The 21,361-nt window shown below is 46.8% G+C and overlaps 1 protein-coding gene across 10 annotated transcripts in view; it reads left to right on the forward strand.

Moving 5' to 3' along the window:
* The window catches only part of DOCK7 (dedicator of cytokinesis 7), a 1,022,674-nt gene that overhangs the window by 190,642 nt on the left and 810,671 nt on the right, over positions 1-21,361 (forward strand). For all 10 annotated transcript variants that reach the window (XM_069232530.1, XM_069232531.1, XM_069232532.1 and 7 more), the window contains exon 6: positions 4,625-4,837. In XM_069232530.1, coding sequence (XP_069088631.1) covers positions 4,625-4,837 — 213 coding nt within the window. The remainder of the gene's footprint in view (positions 1-4,624; positions 4,838-21,361) is intronic.

Consider the following 21,361-nt stretch of genomic DNA (forward strand, 5'->3'; position numbering starts at 1 on the left):
CACTATTAAAGGTAGGCAACATTTAGAAAGTTGCCACTCTGTGCTCTGCTTGTCTAGTAGCCTCACACAGACAGTTTTCTGACCATCTGGGTAGACCTGTGAACGACTCAGGCTCAGCAACAAAGGCAGTGCTGCAGCAGCAAGGTGTGTCCTCCTCTGCTAAGAGGACCTCTCGCTTTGGGGGTGGGCGGCTCCGGGATGAAGGTAGGGCAGTGTTAGACTTTGGGTTTAGCCCAGAGGCGAGCTTGAAAGAGGAAGCCGCCTTTGATGGGCCACCTGGCCCATAACTTCTGAGCAGGATGCCTTTTGTTTCTGTAGACACATGAAGACCGAGCCAGAGAGGGGAAACTTGCCCTCAAACCGGTTTTACCGTGGGCATGCAACCTCTAGGGTGGGCTACCAAGCTCCTGACGACAGAGGAAGGGTTGTGCCGTCTTGAAAGGGGCAAGGATGTTGCATTTTGGGATAGCCAGATGCCACACATCACAGAAACTTCATTACGAGGGAGAGGACCCACCAGCCCATTTGCTAGTAACTGTGTGGTCCGCTCAGGGCACTTTCCTGAGATACATATGGCACCCCTAGCACCCTGACCCTCAGATCATGCTGGAATCAAACAGAGGACCTAAGAAGGACTGCCTAGCTACCCTTCGACCCACGCAAAGAGAGGCTGTGTGCTCAAAAGGCTAGCAAAGCTTGGACTGTGCCTATGGCTCCTGGCTCGGGGAAAAGTTAGTTTTCGATATCCAACAACAGCAGCGATCTCTTGGAACCAACTCCAGAACACAAGTGCTGAAGTTCCCCAAATCGCCAAGTTGGTAGCCACCACAGATGTTTTGCTGCTACCATTCACTGTGCACCCAAGAGGACAAATCAGAGATAGCCAAAACCTGCACCTGTGTCTGTTAAGCCCAGGAATGCTATCCAGAACCGGATTCGTTATAACCAAGGGACACTAGCCCCCACCAACGGATTTGCCCCAACTTCAGTAAAGACTGACAAGTAGCCCAGCATTGGCTGGCCTGCTACTTCAACGTAGAAGACTTCAATGGACCCTGACCTCTGTGGTCATGTTCACCCCACTTCACCTGTGAACTGATAAACACCCACAAAGGGTCCTATCAGACTTGGTCACCCAATTCGGGCTGGAGTTGCCAAACTAACTTTTACAAACTTTTCAAAAGTTTCCAAACTGTTTGGTGGCCAATGCTGTTTGTGGTTGATATAAAATATATTGCTTCTAAAATCTGTATCTCCTGAACCCTCCGGTGGACTTTGATGCTTAAAGTCTCTAAGAATTCATAAAAATAGAATTTATTTTAGTTAATTGGTGTCTCGTTTCTTTTGTGTTGTGCGGCTTTCTTATTCTGTTGTTTTTGTGCTGTTAAATGCTTTTCACATTGTTCCTTTGGTAAGCCTTAGTGCTCGTAGCCACGGCAACCCAGGGTTGAGCTTAAGGTTCAGTTAACTTACCTGACAGGACCTAAGATGGTATTTTTGAGTGTACTGTGCGTTAAGGCCTCCTAGCTATACCATACAGTACACCCAAATGCATACACCTATGATGTACACCTACTTGATCATTCCTAAAGCCAACAGAGGTGGAAGCAGCCAGTATTATTTTGGTATTGTAGGACATCTTAATACTTTCATAGAGCACATACAAACTCTGATCTGGATACTCTTTGGGACGTTATGCAAGAGTTAGTGTACGCTGGCATGGTGGACCAGATATTAAGTTGGATGGATGAGTCATGAGTCTGATACAGCAAAACTTGTCCGAAATGAAAGGCAATTTGATTTCAATGTAATTAAACCAGTCCTTTGCATAAAAAAGCTTGCTCATTTTCATACAGCCATTGGGCACTAGAGATCCTAATAGCAAAACAAAGTGGTCCAGTAGGATGGTTCGATGAAGAGTGCAAACACAATAAGGAAAACCTTAAGAATTCAGAAGCACCAGATGTGGCTACAAAATCTTGCTAAGGAGAGAGAGAGAAAAAAATATATTCTTACAGTAGAGAGGTGATGCCCTGGCTGGAGCAGAGGAGAAAGATTCACAAATATTCTAAAAGAAATGAGGAGAAGGACTTTGAGGCACAAAGAACACTTTGGAAGGGAATGTAACCCGTATCCTTGGAGCCTTTTTTACCTTACACATGTATTCAATGCAACAAACCCAGCAGAATCGGTCAATGGACTTTGTCTGGCGAGCAGTAAGTTGTCAACCAGGTTTTCATCAACAAGACTGTCGAGGCTTGATTATTCAAATAGAGGAGAAGGTTCAGACATTAGATCTAAGCACAAAGATACCTAGTCTGGCAGTAGTAATAGTTACAAAAGCAATCCTCGAGCTCACAAAGTGCAATCCTCAAGGCCTGAGTATGAAACGAATTGAAGGCTTTAAGCATCTACCACAATTGTGGGCTTCTCTACTGACACCATTTTTCTTACAGATCTTGCTACATCATACATGCCTTGTCTCATAGTGGAAAAGCTGTTTACAAGAGCCATGAATTACCCAAAATTCTAAGACTAATACTTCTCATTGTTATCGATTTACACCGTACTCCAGACTAATCTTGAAGGTACTGGATTATTGAATGGAGGAGCAAAACATTTTAAACTGAATCGAAGAAGGATTATGTACATATGTGTACTATATATATGGTCCGCTTTTCCTGTTTGCGCCACAGCGCACCGGATTACCATAAAACTGCTGCCCCTAGGGCAGCTGCAAACTCATGCTGCCCTGAGGTAGCTCATTCAAGTGAAATACAGAGCAGCTGCTTCAAAGTTGCTCCGTGTTTGACTGTACAGGTGGCAACCCGCTCACACTTTTAAGAGTAGAGAGATCCCCTTGCAGGCATGTGCAGTGAGTGACTACACTCGCCTGCAGGAGAATGTCTGGAAGTCCATGGAATCCCCTTTCTCCCCTCCATAGGGCTGCTTTTAGGAGCTACACTGAAAGTGTGCCGCCTTTTGTGGCGCACTGTCAGTGTGCCTCATTAAAGCATGTTTGTCTCTGCGCCCTTATCCATTATACGTCTTGGACGCAGAGGCAGTGATTCCAACATTTGCATAGGGCCACACACCCATGCAAATGAGGAAACACCATCTAATGATAGTGCTGGCACTAGGTCCGCACAAGTGCTCTATGTGATACACAGGCATCTGCGGCGCCTTCTGTAATACCAAAGTACACCAAGGGCCCACAAAGCAGGTACACAGCTCCAGCGGGCACCCAGGGCAATTCTGTGTAATGCGGCCCAGTTCATTGTCGTTTTGCATATTTTGCACCAGTACATCAAGGTGAAACGAACATCACTACGTGTGGCTTGCTTGGATTTCACATCAACTTTCACTTGGGTCTCAAGAGACAGACTATGGAAAACAAATAGCTGACCCGGCAAGGAGCCAGTTTTATTATTATTTATTACTATGTATTCAGTGACAGCCTTCCAAGTGAGGTTGAGCTAAAGAAGAATATTGAGTGTTTCCGACTTCTGGTCAAACAAGGTTGTGTGCATGCTCCTCTGCACTTCTCACTTTACCCAAAAGATATTGAATAGTTATTCTTATGAGTTGCACAAGACGTTCCTGTTGAAATGATTTTCCGATCCCAGCACTGCTGAAAGCTGATCACTTCTTTCAGATTGTATGATCCCCAAAAGGGTTGCAGACACAGTTAAGAGTTGTTGAGAACTGTTGGCGAGACAAATTACTTAAATATGAATACAAGGACTATAAGAAAAACCAGCAGCAGGTAACAAATGTGTACTTTGGGGTGCAAATTTGGGGGAGGCAAGTACCTCCCCATACTTTGATATAACCCTGTCTATCAACATGAATTACAAAGTACACATCACTAAGCTAATTGAAAAATCAGAATCATTATTCAGTGCCCACCTTCATGCAAATAGATTTTCAAAGCAAATTACAATGTGTTTGTTCCTGGACAAAGTGATAAGCTCCTGCTGCATATGAGGCTGAACACTGGGGCATGGACAATCCTTCTGCCAAAACTGATCCCTAAAAGAAAAGGTTAGTAAGGATTGCTCCAGCTACTGATAAGTTTTCCTACTACTGGAGACCATTGGCAGCTGTAGTTCTATCCTGGATAGATGTTGTCTGTCATCTGTAAAATATAAAATCACAAAGTATGTGAATATAAAGAGATAAGTTAACTTGCCTTTGATCATTTTTCACCCGTTCTGGTATCATGCTATTAACTTATGGCCCTTCCATTTTCCCCTCTTACAGAAGTTTTCATTTTCATCTGTCACAAAACTGTTTAAGTTAAAGTTAAAGACAATGAGTGATTCCAAAATAAGCTACTTGATACCAGGAAATATTTGTTCATATAGCACCACTATACCAATTCATATTAGAGTGCGGAAATATAAAGTTAAAAATCATCCTTGAGTCTTTGCTGACATCACATTTAATGCTGTGAACCTTTTTTTTTTTTTTTTTTTTTAGATTGCCATGTTTCTCTTGGCAAGTCAGTCTCTTTCCAGATTTGATGACTGATCTAAGACACAGAGATAAAATATTACAAGTTGATTTCTTAGTTGTGAAAGTTATTGGATATCTATCTTCATGCATTTCTTTTTCTTCACAGGATGATCTGAAAAGGCGATCCATGTCTATTGATGACACGCCACGCGGTAGCTGGGCCTGTAGCATTTTTGACTTGAAAAACTCCCTTCCTGATTCGTTACTTCCCAATCTACTTGATCGAACGCCAAATGAAGAAATTGACCACATAAACGAGGAGCAAAGAAAATCAAATAGACATAAAGAGCTTTTCGGATTACACCCAATCCCTGATGAGGTACACTGCATGAATATTTGTATGTTGTTAAAATAAAAAGACTGAGAATACAAATTCAATACAAATGAACTGATGTGAAGTTGAATTATTGATTTAGCTAGGTTTATTATGTGGTCAAAGTACATTCAGGTTTCGACAAATCTGCTTACCCACTTGCTATGGCAAGTCAGATTTTATCAGGGCAAAGTATTTTTACGGCCTACTCGCACCTTCCTCACCTTCTGCCGACTGACAAACAATAGGTGTTCTATTCACTTAAAAGTGAAGGAGCATTAAAGACGCTTTTAAATATTATTTTTATCTTGTGACGTTTACTCTGTGTTCCCAAACAGAGGGCAGAAGTTAGTTTAGATCTACAGTTACTTGTCTTTCTCTGACTGCAAATTTGGAGGATTTTGTAAGTTGAATTGGCAGACAAACGTGCTGTACAAAAGTGTAAAATGAAAGGCTGTAGAATGTCGTGTTTTATTCTGACACACATTTAAATAGCTAAAAAATTAACTATACAAACATTTCAAAATAAATTTCAGTCGTTATGAAAGCCCTTTTTTCTAATTCTGTGTGATGGAAAAAATATTTGAATAGGGTGAAAACAACTCAGAACACTTTCCTTTGTGATGTGCAAATGATAAATATGTTTCATGGAACCCAATTTCCACAGATTAATATTTAAACGCTATATATTTTTGTAAGTAAAACTGCATATTAGTGGGAACGTTTTTGGCCATTTCAATGGAGAATGTGCTGTCTCTCAATGACAGTGCACTACCTCCTAATGCTTTAGCAATATATTTATAAAGAGAGAGTTTTTTAAAGATGAACTGAGAAACATCTATGTACTTCCCCTTATGGCAATACTATTAGTGAACTAAGAGGCAAGTCAGGGGGCATGTGTACCCTATATGTGGGCTTGATTATTTTTATGCATGGAGCAAATGTTTGGTCTATTAAATCAATCCAAATAGGTTTTTGCATAGCAGGAATGTGCTCTCATATGTGGTAACGAAGAAACATGTGTCTCTGAAAAATAGAATATTTGCCAGGATGACATAATGAGACTGGTTTTATGGGTCAAGAACATTGCAGTTAGGTTGAGTAGATTATTCAAGTTAAGAGACCTGCAGGTCTAGTAACATTTTCATGATTTTTCGATGCCTGACATCTCATAATTGGTTGGTAATTCTTGGTACAATTACCTTGCTTTGTGACTTTATGAATTTTGACATATGGGGAGACAAATCCTATTAAAACCACAATCATAATAATTGATAGGACATTCCATTGCCTTAGACCGAGTGTGTTATCCCCACCTAGTCTCAACCAATATTTGAACTTCCCAGTGCGAATGTCGGTAGGCCAACTCAATATAGGCACTTTGGCACTTCGATCTGCAGCTATAAAAACGTCTCATGTTAAACAGGGGGAATAACATTGCACCTGATATCAGTCTGGTTTATAGGAGCTTTGTTTTGGAGTTTGAAAGAGGGGAAAAAGGAGGAAGGAAAAAAGAGAAAAATGCACCAACATTGTTCAGTTATTGTAATATGAGGAATGGAATTCTTTGTTTTGCGTGAAAATGTATTGTTTACCACAGATGTTATGTAACTTTCTGTCTTGGCATTTAACAAGATAACTAAATCTAAAATACATGGGTATCTGGGTTAGTGTTGACACGTGAAGTTGTTTTTGTGGTGTAGTCATCTTAGAAGAAACACATTGTTTAACATGCTCTGTCTAGATAACATTATCACTTAAATGTAGCTCTATGCAAATCCTCTGCCTTATTTAGCCAGAACCTGTCTGCATGGGTGTGTTGCCTTCACTGTACCCTCTACTTAAAAACCCCGAAGCCCCGGGAAGTGACAGTGTGTGTTTTCTCCATAATCACACTAGGCACCCTTGCACTCAATAGAAATGCGCATTTGGGATGTTCGTGTTTAGTTTCTGTCACTGTATGTATCCCCAAAAACTTTATGGCAGTGTGTAAGGGCTGCAGTGCCCTAGTAGAAGACTAGGAAATACCATTGACAAGTGAGAAAGTTGGTCAAACTGGCAACATGCCCATATCAGCCACAATTTGCCACCAGTGCTTTAAAACTCAAGAGAGTTACAGATTCTGGTATTTTGAGATTATGGTATCCCCAATCAAATTACCTAACATAGTCAACAAATCACCACAAATGTTTGCTTTCATTTGCCTGGTGAGCTCCATATGTTTTTGCCCAACCAGTAAATATAAACTCAAGGAAAGAATAGCTGAAAGTGGTGTTATTTGTTACCCAAATCTTCCTTGGGGATCACAGCATGGCTGTATTAACTTTACAGAAATATATAATCCAGGCTGAACATTTGCCAGCTTTAAAAAAAAAAAAAAGTCCTTGATTGGTATCACAGTCTTACTCCAATGTCTCTAGAATTGGTAAATACTTTGGATATATGACTGAGCTAAAAGAAATCCTCAAATACACTTAAAAACCTTTTTTTAAATACATTTTTGACAGGGAAATGTAAAGAAACCTACCCAACAAATACTTCCCGTTGGGCCTGCCCCTCCCTGCAGGGTCTCCCAAACTCTATGCCTTTTGCCCTCCACGGTTTGCTGAACTTGTTTCTGTTGGCCTTGGGACTCTGTGCCATTTACCACCCTTGAAGATTACTGTACCATATACCCATGGCCTGTAATTTAAATGCTACCAATAGGCATGCAGCACTTATTGTGGCACCCACATAACTAGCACTCTAAACTTTGTCCCAGGCCTGCCTTTGTAGCCTGAATGCAGTGCCATACTGCCATGTCGACTTGGCATTTAAACTCCCCTGCTTGGCCTTATACTCCCATTTTTATTACATATATCAACCCCAAGGTAGGCCCTATGTAAACAATAGAGCAAGGTAATTGAAAGGTAGGTCTATTAAGTTTTACAGGTCCTGGTAGTGAAAACATCCCAGATTTGTTTTTCACTGCTGAGAGGCCAACCCCTCCTATATAATAGCATTAGAGATTACTTATTACCTTTAATAAGCTGTAGTTCTAATTGAGAGGAGGGAGCTGTCATGTTTTGTACCTATGGAAATGTAATGATAAATCCTCTATGATGGTAAAGTCACATTTCTCTTTGCAATTTTGAAAATGCCACTTGACCACATGACTGGGTGTAGCTAACAGACTTTGTGAATTCCTCTGAGACTCACACAATAGTGAGATTATGTGTGCCTCAATGGGTCATCAATGGGCGGGGTGGGATGTGGATCTGAGCACAGCCCCCTTTGCACCTGAATTCACTGTGTTGTCTCCTCACAATAGGCCTAACAACACTGTATTGTCACTAGCAGCCAGCTAGGAGTCAGGGCAGGAGAGGCAAGGAAACCCTTGGACTTCAAAGAACCTTTCCAGAAGCTTCTCTCACCTTTCAGGAGAAAACCACCACGGTATAAAAATAGGACCTTCAAACCCACTCTTCAGTTCACAACTCGACCTGTGGAAGGACTGTCAGAGGACTGCCTACTGCTGTGACCGTTGTGCACTCTGCCAGATTACTGCTGAACCTGGAAGGACTGCTTTGCTTCCTGGAGCCTGCCTTGCACCCCCAGAGGCCAGCCGTTCTGTTGAGCCCTGCGTCTATGTCTCCACCCAAGACTACCAGAAGTGACACCAGTCAACCAACAACCCAATGTCTCACACTTTCTCACAATCATTGTGCACAAAAACTACACTCTTAAATTTTCAAAGCACATTACTGACATTGAGGCAACTCAATGTGTTTGTCACTGCAGAACTAATATTTGTAATACCTGAAAGTGGTGGTATTTGGTCCCTAAATCTTCCTTGAAGATCACAGCATCAACCATACAATGGTAAACTTCTGATGGATACAACTACCTGTGGATACCTCACCTAATGAATACTCCCATGGTGCCAGCATTCAACGGAAATCTTCTTCCTAGTCTCTGCACGTCGACGAGGACGTCACTCTAGCCCACGCAACGCCGTCTGACGTCATACAGGCAATAAGAGGTCCTCGACGACGTGCCGACGTCAGTTCCCTTTTTTCCGTGCATTCGAAACGGTTATCTTCGAGGGAGCAACTGTTACTTTTGTGGTTACAGTGTATTTTTTGCTGCGTAGTCCTTCTCTGCAGTAATAATGTCGCAGAGAAAGTCGGGTTTCAAGCCTTGTCGAGAGTGTGGGGGCAAGATGTCAGTTACAGATCCTCACTCCGACTGTCTTTGGTGTTTGAGCTCCGACCACGACGTCTCAACTTGCGATTCATGCCAGCACATGAATCCGAAGGCCCTCAAGGAACGTGAGGCTAAGTTGTTTATGGCGAAGTCGAAGAAAGAAAAGCATCACAAGAAGTCTTCTTCGCCAAGGCATCGGCGTCATCGAGACTCCCGGCGCCGTAGAGATTCACGGCGCCATTCAAGCAAGGAGACTCGTTCCAGGTCGCCTTCGGATCGGCGCCGGAGGACTTGGGAGGTCAGTCCCACGGTCACGCCGCATCCGTCGACGCCGTTGCCCTCTCCGGCGTCACCGACTTCACCTGGGCAGGCGTCGGTGATTGAGGTGATGCAGCCTCTTGTGTTGTCTCCGGCGTCGCAGACGTCGAGGCCGGCGTCGGGGTCGCCTTCGATACAGGCACCCCAGTATCCGGCTTTTCCCACCCCTGGAGCCGATAGTACCGCATTCCTAAATGCGATGTATACCATCTTCCAACAGATGGCTCCAGGGGGTGCTCCGGCTGGTCCTTTGGCCTTTTCATTGGGTGATCCTGCGCCTCTACGGCCGGCACCCTTTATGCCCTTTCTCCCTTTTGGGAACGTGGGCTCGGCGCCGGTGTCGGCGCCGGTGGCCGCTCCGGTGGCTTCAGAGGGATTGGCCCCGGAGATTTCCATCCCGTCGACATCGGGATTTCGTCCTGTGACTCCGGTGGGTCCATCTGCTACAAGTTCTCTTCGTCCTGCTCTTTCATCGGCGTCGAAGTTGCCTGTGGCGCCGGACGCGGCGTCGGTTGCTTCTGGGCATCGGCGCCGACCTTCGGCGGAGGCCATGTCGACTCCGCGTATCGAGCAGAGGCTACATTCGAGGAGACGGGCTCTTCGTCTATTGGAAGAGCAGGAGTACCAACGAGTCCTGGAGGAAGGAGAACTGGAGGACTCTGGTGATGGACTGCATGGTCTAGATACAGCCAGTGGGCTGGACACTTCCCCTGAGTGGGATCTTTTGTCTCCAGGGGAATATACGGAGGAGGCGGCTTCCTTTCACGCTGTAGTACGGAAGGCAGCTAACTTTCTGGACCTGCCTTTGCCGGTGGCAGAGGCGAAGCAGAATCTTCTAACGGAGGTGCTACATCCGGCCTCTGCTGCAGCGGAGCCTCTCTTGCCGTTTAATGAGGCTTTGCTTGATCCGGTGCTAGAGGTGTGGAAGAGGCCAGTATCTTACTCAGCGGTTCATAGGGCTGTGGCCAGGAGGTATCGAGCTGCGCCATCTGACCCTGGCTTTCTTTCTAGACACCCTACACCGGAGAGCTTTGTGGTGCAAGCCTCCTGTTCATCAAAATCAGCGCCTGGATCTTTCCCGACGGTGCCTGGAGACAGGGACTCGAAAAAGCTGGATGCGCAGTCCAAGAATTTTTTTTCATCCTGCAGTCTGGCGTTGAAGGCCACCAACGCAACTTGCATTCTGGGGAGATACATCCATGCTCTTATGGATGACATTTCGTCATCATTTACGGAGCTTCCCCAGGGTCTTTTGGATGTTGTTTCGGACGCCCAGGCTGCCGTGACCCAGATTATTCAGTCTGGGCTGGACACGACCGACTCGGTGGCTAGGGCAATGGGCACGGCTGTGGTGGCAAGGAGACAGGCCTGGCTCCGTAATTCAGGGTTTTCTGCGGATGTGCAGTCAACCCTATTGGACCTCCCGTTTGATGGGGACAAACTGTTTGGGGCCAAGGCAGATTCGGCCTTGGAGCGATTTAAGGAGAGCAGGGCCACAGCCAAATCGTTAGGGCTCCAAGCTCCTTCTTCCTCTGCCTCTTTCAGATTTTTCAGGAGGTTTCGTGGATTTGGGCGTGGCTCTTCCTCCTCTTCCTTTCGGGGGAGATTCCAGCAACCTGCCTCTTCCCATCCCTATAGATCTTTTAGAGGGAGAGGTAGGGCCCGCACCAGAGGAGCCTCTCAGCAGCACTCTGCCTCTTCCTCGTCCTCTGGAGGGGTGCAGCAGGGAAAGCAGCCTTAGGCTTCCACCATTTCACACTCACTCCTCTCCTGTAGGGTGAAGATTACGGCATTTTCTCTGCAAGTGGAAGACTATTACAACGGACACTTGGGTTCTCAGTATTGTGGGAAAAGGCTACACCCTTCCCTTTCGGGAGTTCCCGCCCCCCATCCCGCCTCGCCCATCTTATTGTTCAGAAGAACACCTCTTGTTGCTAGAACAGGAGGTACAAGTCCTCCTTTCAAAGGGCGCGGTGGAGTTGGTCCCAGAGCAGGAAAGGGGTCGAGGTTGTTACTCAAGGTATTTCCTGATTCCCAAGAAGGATGGTCGGTTGAGACCAATCCTGGATCTGAGGATCTTGAATTGGTTCCTCAAACAGGAAAAGTTCAAGATGCTGACCCTAGCTCAGGTGCTTTTGGCGTTGAACAAGGAAGATTGGATGGTGTCTGTCGACTTGCAGGATGCTTACTTTCATATCCCGATATTCAAGTCACACAGGAAGTATCTCCGGTTTGTGGTAGGATCGCAGCACTATCAGTTTGCGGTCCTTCCGTTTGGTCTTACTTCAGCACCTCGAGTCTTCACGAAGGTGATGTCGGTGGTTGCGGCAGAGCTCAGAAGGAAGGGGATAGCAGTATTCCCTTACTTGGACGACTGGTTGATCAAAGCCAAGTCTCCGGAGCTTGTGTTGCATCATCTGCAGTCAACGACTCAGTTGTTGTTCGACCTGGGCTTTTCGGTGAACGAGCCCAAATCTCACCTGGAGCCCTCTCAGCGCCTCCTGTTCATAGGGGCAGTACTGGATACAACATTGAGTCGAGCCTTTCCTCCGCCTCAGCGGATTCAAGATATTCAGGAATTGGTTCCAATGTTTCGAAGTGGAGCGGTAGTTCCAGTCCTCAAGGTCCTTCGTCTGCTCGGTCTGTTTGCCTCCTACATTCTGTTGGTCACGCATGCTCGCTGGCACATGAGGGCTCTTCAGTGGTGCCTCCGAAGGCAGTGGTCTCAACACAAAGGAGATCTAGAAGGTGCTGTCAAGATCTCCAGAGATGCTGCTGTGGACTTGAAGTGGTGGATTGCGAGCAACAATCTTTCACAAGGAAAGCAGTTTGCGCAGTCGCCACCAGTGGCCACGGTCATAACGGATGCTTCCACTCTAGGGTGGGGAGCTCATCTGGGGGATCTGGAGATCAAAGGCCTTTGGTCGCCAGAGGAACAGATGTTTCATATCAATCTGTTAGAGTTACGGGCTGTACGTCTGGCTCTCAAGGCCTTCCTCCCTTCCCTTCGTGGTCAGTCGGTACAGGTCCTGACGGACAATACTACCACGATGTGGTACATAAACAAACAGGGAGGAGTAGGGTCGTACCTTCTCTGCAGAGAAGCTCTTCGACTATGGTCCTGGGCAAAGGACCATCAGATTTGTTTGGTAGCAAATCATCTGGCCGGGGTCTTGAATGTACGTGCGGACGGTCTCAGTCGCCAATTCTCGGCAGACCACGAGTGGCGTCTCCATCCAGATCAAGCCCGTTTGATCTTCCAAAGGTGGGGGTTTCCTCGGGTAGATCTGTTTGCCACTCTGGAGAACGCGCATTGTCCGTTATTCTGCAGCCTCCAGTATCCGATGCAGGGAGCGTTGGGGGACGCGTTTCAAATAACCTGGTGCGGCCAGTTGCTTTACGCGTTTCCTCCCATACCCTTGATTCCTCGAGTATTGAGGAAGATTCGCCAAGACCGGGCGCTAGTCATCTTAATAGCTCCGGATTGGCCAAGGAGGGTGTGGTACTCCGACCTTCTCCAACTCTCAATGTGCCCTCCGCTCCGTCTCCCTTTTAGGGCAGACCTCCTCTCGCAGTCACAGGGGCAGGTTTTACACCCCAACCTCCAGAGTCTGCACCTACATGCCTGGAGATTGAACGGGGCAACCTGAGTTGCTTCTCTCTTCCGCCTGATGTAGTGGATGTTATATTAGCGGCCAGGCGACACTCCACTAAATCTATCTACGCTAATAGGTGGTCTAAATTTGTTGCGTGGTGTGGAGAGAGGCAGATTGATCCCTTACATGCTCATCTATCGGACGTTTTGTCTTTTGCTCTGTCTCTAGCGCAGAAAGGTTGTGCAGTGGCTACCATTAAGGGTTATTTGTCGGCCTTGTCAGCCTTCATTTGTCTTCCAGACCAACCATCGTTATTTAAATCCCCTATTGTTATCAGATTCTTGAAAGGTCTTCTAAATAAATATCCTCCAAAACCATTTGTTATGCCGCAATGGGATTTGTCCTTGGTCCTGACTTTCCTTATGGGGTCCCCTTTTGAGCCTATGCATTCTTGCCCCTTAAGGTATTTGGTTATAAAAACAGTTTTCCTGGTAGCTATAACATCTGCAAGGAGAGTGAGTGAGTTGCAGGCCTTATCGGTAAAGCCCCCTTATACAACTTTTTATGGGGATAAGGTGGTGTTGAGGACCAAGGCTGCTTTCCTCCCGAAGGTTGTTTCACCGTTCCATTTGGCTCAGACAATTACTTTGTCCACGTTCTATCCTCCGCCTCATCCTTCTAAAGAGGAAGAAAGACTGCACCGTCTGGACCCAAAGAGGGCGTTGAGCTTCTTTATTGATAGAACAAAGGATTTCACGCTGGAGGATCGGCTGTTCATCGGGTCCGTGGGCAAGAGGAGAGGAAAGGCAGTCCACAAGAGAACACTCTCCAGGTGGGTTGTTCTTTGCATTAAAATCTGTTACTCTTTGGCAAAGAAGGATCCTCCTGAGGGCATTAGAGCTCATTCCACCAGAGCTAAGTCGGCCACTTCGGCCTTGGCCAGAGGTGTTCCTGTGGTCGACATCTGCAAGGCCGCAACTTGGTCGTCCCTTCACACTTTTGCGAAACATTACTGTTTGGACTCTGAGGTCAGAAGGGACGGCCATTTTGCATGGTCAGTGCTGCAGGATTTCTTGGTTTGACCATTTAGGCACCCGCCACCGGGCGTGGTACTGCTTTGGGACTCTATTCATTAGGTGAGGAATCCACAGGTAGTTGTATCCATCAGAAGAACGAGTTACTTACCTTCGGTAACGACTTTTCTGGTGGATACATTAGCTACCTGTGGATTCCTCACGGTCCCACCCGCCTCCCCGTTGCCTTTCTGGTCTTACCAAGTAATCCTTGAGTGCGCTCCTCTTGGTCTTCAAGGTTGCAATAGATGTTGTATATATGGATACTTGTGTATATTTATCTGTATATATATATATGTATATATCTTTGTGTATATACATGATTTGCATATATTTGTTCGTTTAAAAAAAAAAAAAAAAAGACAGAGTTATATTAAATTTACAGCTATTCATTGCAATATTGTGTATTTTACAAGGTTATGGGATGTTGCCTTGCTCTTTCATTGCATTGGGTTGTTGTTCTCATGCACGTAAAAAATGTTGGTACTGACGTCGGCACGTCGTCGAGGACCTCTTATTGCCTGTATGACGTCAGACGGCGTCGCGTGGGCTAGAGTGACGTCCTCGTCGACGTGCAGAGACTAGGAAGAAGATTTCCGTCGAATGCTGGCGCCATGGGAGTATTCATTAGGTGAGGAATCCACAGGTAGCTAATGTATCCACCAGAAAAGTCATTACCGAAGGTAAGTAACTCGTTCATCAGGTTTACAAAAAAAATTACTACAATTCTACAATAGTAGGACTCTTGGATCCATGTAATCACACTTTACTATGCTTGCTTGTTGACTTAATTGGTTGTACGCCTACTTCTCATGACTCATTCCCATAATTTTGTAAGAACACTGCCACCGAGCAGCGGAATCAGAAATTCCTTTTGCTGTTAATTTCAGAGTATGCCCTTCTTCCCTGTCTGGATGTATTTATGCATGTTTATGCGCCAACATTACCCAGAGGTGTTAGAGCACTTCTCAATAGAGATAAGTCACTACATGAATAGTTACATGAGGTCCAAAATGCTAAATGTTGTTAACATAAGGTCCAGAATGATAAAATAGTAAATCCGAGCATGCAGAATTACAGTTGTTCTGGGTGCAGGTTCAATGAACAACAGCAATGGATATGTTGTTTGTAGATGCCATTTTATGCAAAGCATCTGATGAGATGGTGATAGTGTAGTTCTAAGCCATAGAGGTGAGTGAGCATGTTCCCACTGGTGAGGACTAGATACAGGGGGTCATTCTGACCCTGGCGGTAAAATCCGCCAGGGCCAACGACCGCGGGAGCACCGCCAACAGGCTGGCGGTGCTCCCTTGGGCATTCTGACCGCGGCGGTACAGCCGCGGTCAGAAACGGAAAACCGGCGGTGTACCGCCGGTTTTCCGCTGCCCTGGGAATGGGGATTTCGACCCCCATACCGCCATCCTGTTCCTGGCGGTTTTGGCCGCCAGGCACAGGATGGCGGTATGGGAGTGTCGTGGGGCCCCTGGGGGCCCCTGCAGTGCCCATGCCAATGGCATGGGCACTGCAGGGGCCCCCGTAACAGGGCCCCACCAAGATTTTCAGTGTCTGCCATGCAGACACTGAAAATCACGACGGGTGCAACTGCACCCGTCGCACCCCTTCCACTCCGCCGGCTCCATTCGGAGCCGGCATCCTCATGGAAGGGTGTTTCCCGCTGGGCTGGCGGGCGGCCTTCTGGCGGTCGCCCGCCAGCCCAGCGGGAAACGCAGAATACCCGCGGCGGTCTTTTGACCGTGCAGCGGTATTCTGGCGGTCCCAGCCAGGCTGGCGGCTTCCGCCGCCGGCCGGGGTCAGAATGACCCCCACAGTGTCTTCAGCTAATGTATCTTAGGAGAAGGGCTTTCAGCTCAGTTGTAAAGATCCTAATTGAGGTGGTAATGCGTAGGTTTGGAGGAAATAAGTTACATACTCTGGTTGCATTACCTGAGAATTATTATTCCATGAGATGTTCCTTTTTAAGTGTTGGGGGTTCTAGCAGCAATCCTTCAGTGTTTAGCGTTGGTCTAGAGCCTCCTGATAGCTTCACTTTGTCCGCAGGTAACAGGGAATGAATATGGGCAGGGCCTTATTGTTGATAGAAGCAGTTTTGTATATATAGTCCTGCCCTAAATGGGCAGCCGGTGGAGGGTGTCCAGCATTAATGAGATGTGGTCATTCATTTTGGCCCATAGATAAAGTGTGCTGTAAAGTGTAGGACTTATTTCATGAGGTGAGATAGGATTTTGGGAGACCAGTCAAGAGAGAATTACAAATGTTGATTCTGTAGAGCACCAGTGTTTGAGCAAGAAATTGTAGGTGCTGGTGTGGAATGTAGTGGCAGATACCCCAGAGAAGACACATGTGACATGGCTATGGCTCTGATTTGAAAGTGTAAGTTGAGCATTTTGCCTAGGATGACTCCTATGGAAATGGCTCTGTCAACAATTGCGGGTTTTCTGTTGAGGATGTGGAGTGTTTCCATTCTGGATTGTATCGGAATTGTTTATTTTGAAGAAGAGATGAGAAGAAATTCATCTTTGGAAGTGTTCAGTTTTAAGTTACAGGAAGTCATCCAGTCTTCAAGAGAGTTCAGAATGATGGCAGTGTGTGACAAGTAATTTGGTCCTGATAATGGCATCTCTTTAGCAGGAGAAATTGGGAGCATTATCAGGGCAGGAAGCGTAGTCCAGGCTAATCTTGAATCTCATGACCCTTTTAAGTCTTGGATTATCTGTGAACTAAACGGAATACTCTGTCCAAGAGGATTCAGTTCATAGGGTCAGTCTTGTAGTCTAGGCTGGCAAAGGCCTTCCCACTTTTTTTTAAATACATATTTTTATTTTTATTTTCATCAAACATAACATGGTGCCCAACCGGGCACTCGGAACAACAATTTTTCATTGGAGTGGATTTTCTTTTGTTTAGTTTTCACAGTGGTACAGTATCGTACCATTAGAACGTGACTTTCAATCCGACATCTGGAGGAGTTGTGCTCCAGGCCGACCTCCATTGTGTGGCGTTGAGACTGCTTCAAGAAGGGGCCCTTACGCCCTGTCCCCTTTATTAATGACATAGTATTTCCTTCAAGGACCCCTAATCTTGTAGAGCTTCTACGGGCATGCTCTAGCCTTATATGTTACCTTTTAGGCCAGCATGTGTAAGTCTATTCCCATTTCCATTCCCTAGTAGTAGGTGTCTCTGGGGACCCCCACTAATTAACAACATCCCTTTTGACTACTCTTAGGCCCAGATTACTAAAAAGAAGCTTGGGTGGTGGTTTATCTATGCCAGTTGGTATTCCCAGAAGGGCAGATCTGGGGTCAACAGGGAATTCCTCATTCAGCATTGCTCCGAACTCTCCCAGGATTGCTGACCAATATGTTTGTATACGGGGACAGTTCAAGAGTATGTATAAAACGATCCCTTGTCTGCCCCACACCATAGGCAGTTGGGAGAGACTGCCCTCTCAAACTTGTGCAAGCATACCCTATTGTAGGATATCCTATGCTGGATTTTAATTTGTATTAGTCTTAATCTGGTTTTAATTGCCATCTCCCTCAGGTGCAGCAAGGCTCCCCAGTCTGTGTTGTCCATCTCTCTTAAGTCCCCTTCCCATCTTTACTGTAGTTTCTTTAGTGTATCAGGCGTTTTATTATTAACCGTTTTATCCAGGAGATAGTTTTTTCTTCTAATTCCCCTGGATTAATCTCCCCTCAAGAGATGTATATTTAGGGATTTCCTTACGGTGTAGCCTCTCCGCGTGCCAGTCATGCTTGAGCTGTATGTATTTGTAGTGTTGTGTGTTGGCTAGATGATATTCTCGTTGCAGAGAACGGAATGATTTTAAATCCCTTTCCTCTATCAGATCTCCCAGTTTGTAAATGTCAATTATATCCCATGCACCAGAACCTTTTAACTTCCCGATTTCCGTCAGGCGTGTTTACTCCCATGGAGGGTTTCACATGTGAGTTTCGCATCCCAACTCAAACGATTTCCCGACCCTTTCCAGGCCTCTGTGGTCATCTATATGTCTCAATAACTACTTCACACCTTTCCTTCCATACAAATAATGTATGGATCAAATCTATTTATTGGTAGTTTAGAATACAAATAACATCTTACACAGCCATGCGCCTACAACCACTCGGGCCGGCGGCGTTTCACATCCGGTATCGACAAGCCCCAGGCAGAGTCTCCAATGAAAGGGCTATACAGCCTCAGCTAAGGTAAGCTCTTCCCTCTCACCCAACGACCCCCAACTTGCACAGGACCCAGCTAGTGCTGAAGCCCCATCTAGAAGTAGAGAAACAAAAAAGGCACAACCAATCATAACAAAAAACAAAACAAATCCTGCACAGCAATGCTCAGTGAGAGTTCCCCCGCGCCCGCCCGAACCCCCCCCAGCCCAGACCTCATCTGCCCCACACTCCCCGGGCCCCCCTTCCAGCTCCCCTCAAGTCATCTACCAGTAACCTCAATACCCTCAGATAGACAGTGTATGTGAGCTCATTAAATTCAGCAGATAGAATCTGAATGAAAGGTTTCCATAGCTCAGCTAACACATCCGCTCGCTGGTTGGCCATTAAAGTTAATTTCTCCATGGCCAAATGTACCAAAGCTTATACAGCCAGGAGGTATATCTCGGGACCTCATCCGTACCCCACAGGTCTAGGATCACCTGATGTGCCGCATTGAGGGCAAGGGCAATCTGCCAACCCCGCAGAGAACGAAGGGGGAAGGTGAGAGGGTTGGATAAACCCAGAATAGTGTATGCTGGGAGTCTGGGAATCTCTGTGGAGAACACTCTGTCAATCTCATCTAGAATACCATTCCAGTATCTTGTCAGCTTCGGGCAATGCCACAACAAGTGGATAAGCGAGCCCGGATTCCCACACCCCCTCCAGCAAAGCCCAGACTTTGTAGAGTCCCATTCATGGATCCTCACAGGGGTATAGTACCAGGAAGTAGCAAGCTTATAAGCCGTTTCAACCCCCAGGACATGATGCGCCGTGTGGTGCACTCTAAAATAGATGTCCTCCCACTCCTCCTCCGAAAGCTCTCTCCCCAGTTCCCTCTCCCAGCGCAGCTGCCCCTTTGTCTTGGCAATGGGCGTAAGCGCTCTAGCGACTAAAGACCTGGTCGCTGGTTGCAGCACCCAATGCCGAACCTGATAGTAAGATAGTCTATCCGCTTCTGTTAAGCCATAGGTCTCCCAGAGCCGGTGAAAGGGAATAATACCATCCTCATCAAAGAGGCACCCCACCCTTCTGCAGCCCTTTGCATGCAAACGCTGAATGCCCTCCGAGCTCAAGCTGAACATAAACTCTGGATTTGCACAGATCGGAGTCATAGGGGAAGGGAAGGTCGTCAAACCGCATCGGAACGCCACCGCATCCCACACCCCAAGAGTCATTCCCGTAATAGGGGAGGAGTAGAGACCCGCTGCTCTATGCCGGCGCCGCAACTAAGGCTCTCTCCAGACGTGAGAACCAGCCACCGCCTGGTCCATGAAACACCAATGCTTTTCGGTCAGCGGCCAACTCCACTCAACCAGGAAACGAAGCTGAGCCGCCTGGTAGTATTTTAACAGGCAGGGCACTGCCAATCCCCCCCTCAGCTTTAGGGCGGAACAACGTGTTACAGGAAATCCGCACAGGCCTCCCGTCCCAAACGAACTTCATGAGCGCCGCCTGAAGCGTCGCCACAGTACGAGGTGGCGGAGTGAGAGGAAGTGTCTGAAACAAGTCATTTTAATGGCTGCTATTCTACCAAACCATGACAATTTAAACTTCCTCCATGCTTCTAGGTCCCTGTTTATATCTCTTGAGAGGGCCATATAGTTCAAATGGGCCGTCCTTGCCACTGTCTTCGCCAGAACTATCCCCAGATATGGAATATGCGACGCTGCCCATATAAAAGGAAATTTAGAGCGCAACTCCGCTGCATGGACCGACAATACTGAAAGATTCAAGATCTGCGACTTCTGCATATTCACCTTGAACCCAGAGATCGCACCAAACGCCTCCAAGGCCTCCACAAGCGCCGGGAGCGAAACCATGGGCTCCGAGAGGGTCACGTCATCCGTGTACAGGATAATAAGGTGGCGATTCCCCCCCGAACTTAATGCCCGTAATATGAGGGACATCACGAAGCCTCTGTGCCAGGGATTCCATATAGAGCGCAAACAAAAGCTGGGAAAGTGGGCACCTCTGCCTTGTTCCTCGACCTATTGGAAATGGCAGTGAAACCGTGCCATTGACACGCACCACCGCGCTTGGTGGCTGTAGACACACCTAACCCACGTCAAGAATGTCGGACCTATACCAAAAAGCTCCAACACTCAAAAGAGATACGGCCAGTGCACTCTATCAAATGCCTTTTTGGCGTCGATAGTAAGAAGAAGGGCCTCTCTACGAGACCGATGTGTCTTGTCAATCAGATGTAGGATCCGCTTAGTGTTGTGTTGTCCCCACACTGTCGGTGAGGGATAAAGCCCGCCTGGTCCGGGTCAATAAGCCCAGGCATATAAGAGTTTAACCGCTGCGACAGTATACACGTAAAGAGCTTGGCATCAGTATTAAGAAGATGATTGTCCGGTAAGAGCCACAATCCTCTGGGCTCTTCCCGGGATTAGGCATAACCATGATGATAGCATCAAGCTTGCTAGGGACATGCGTATGTGTATCTGTGAAGGAGTTGAATAATCAAGTTAGCACCGGGGCCAACTCCAAACAGAAAGTTTTATAAAAGAGTGGAGTAAAACCATCCGGGCCAGGTGACTTCCCAGCCTTCAGGCGTGAAATCACTGATATCACCTCTTCCAGGTGAATAGGCTTGTCGAGAGAAGCCACATCCTGCTCCCGAAGCGGCATTACGGCGCAGTAAAAAAGATAAGGGGAAGGATCGCGCACAATAGCTGCGTCTGCCGCATAGAGTTCCTGATAAAAATCAGCAAAGGCCTCCGTAATCTGATCGTCTGTGTGAGCCTCTCCTCGTGAGGAAGAGCGCACCATCCGCACTGCTGAGGCATGTCGCTGGGCTCTCAACCTCTGGGCTAAAAGCCTCCCACTTCTATTGCCCCCAACATAGTACTTATGCTTAAGGCGCGCTAATGCAAACTCCGCCCTATCCCAGTCCAATCTCTTCATCTGCAATCGCGTCCGTTCCAGCTCCCTCCATACTTGAGGAGCTCCTGTAGATTTATGGGGACGCTCCAGAGCTGCCACACGCTGCTTCTGGGCCTCTCTCTTATCCCTCCTGACCTTGTTTTCTTTTGCCACGAGAGAGATCACCTCCCCCCACACGACCACCTTAAGCGCCTCCCACAATGTTCCTATGCTAGTCTGTCCATCGTCATT

Source organism: Pleurodeles waltl, chromosome 4_2 (assembly GCF_031143425.1).
Source record: "Pleurodeles waltl isolate 20211129_DDA chromosome 4_2, aPleWal1.hap1.20221129, whole genome shotgun sequence".
NCBI lineage: Eukaryota > Metazoa > Chordata > Amphibia > Caudata > Salamandridae > Pleurodeles > Pleurodeles waltl.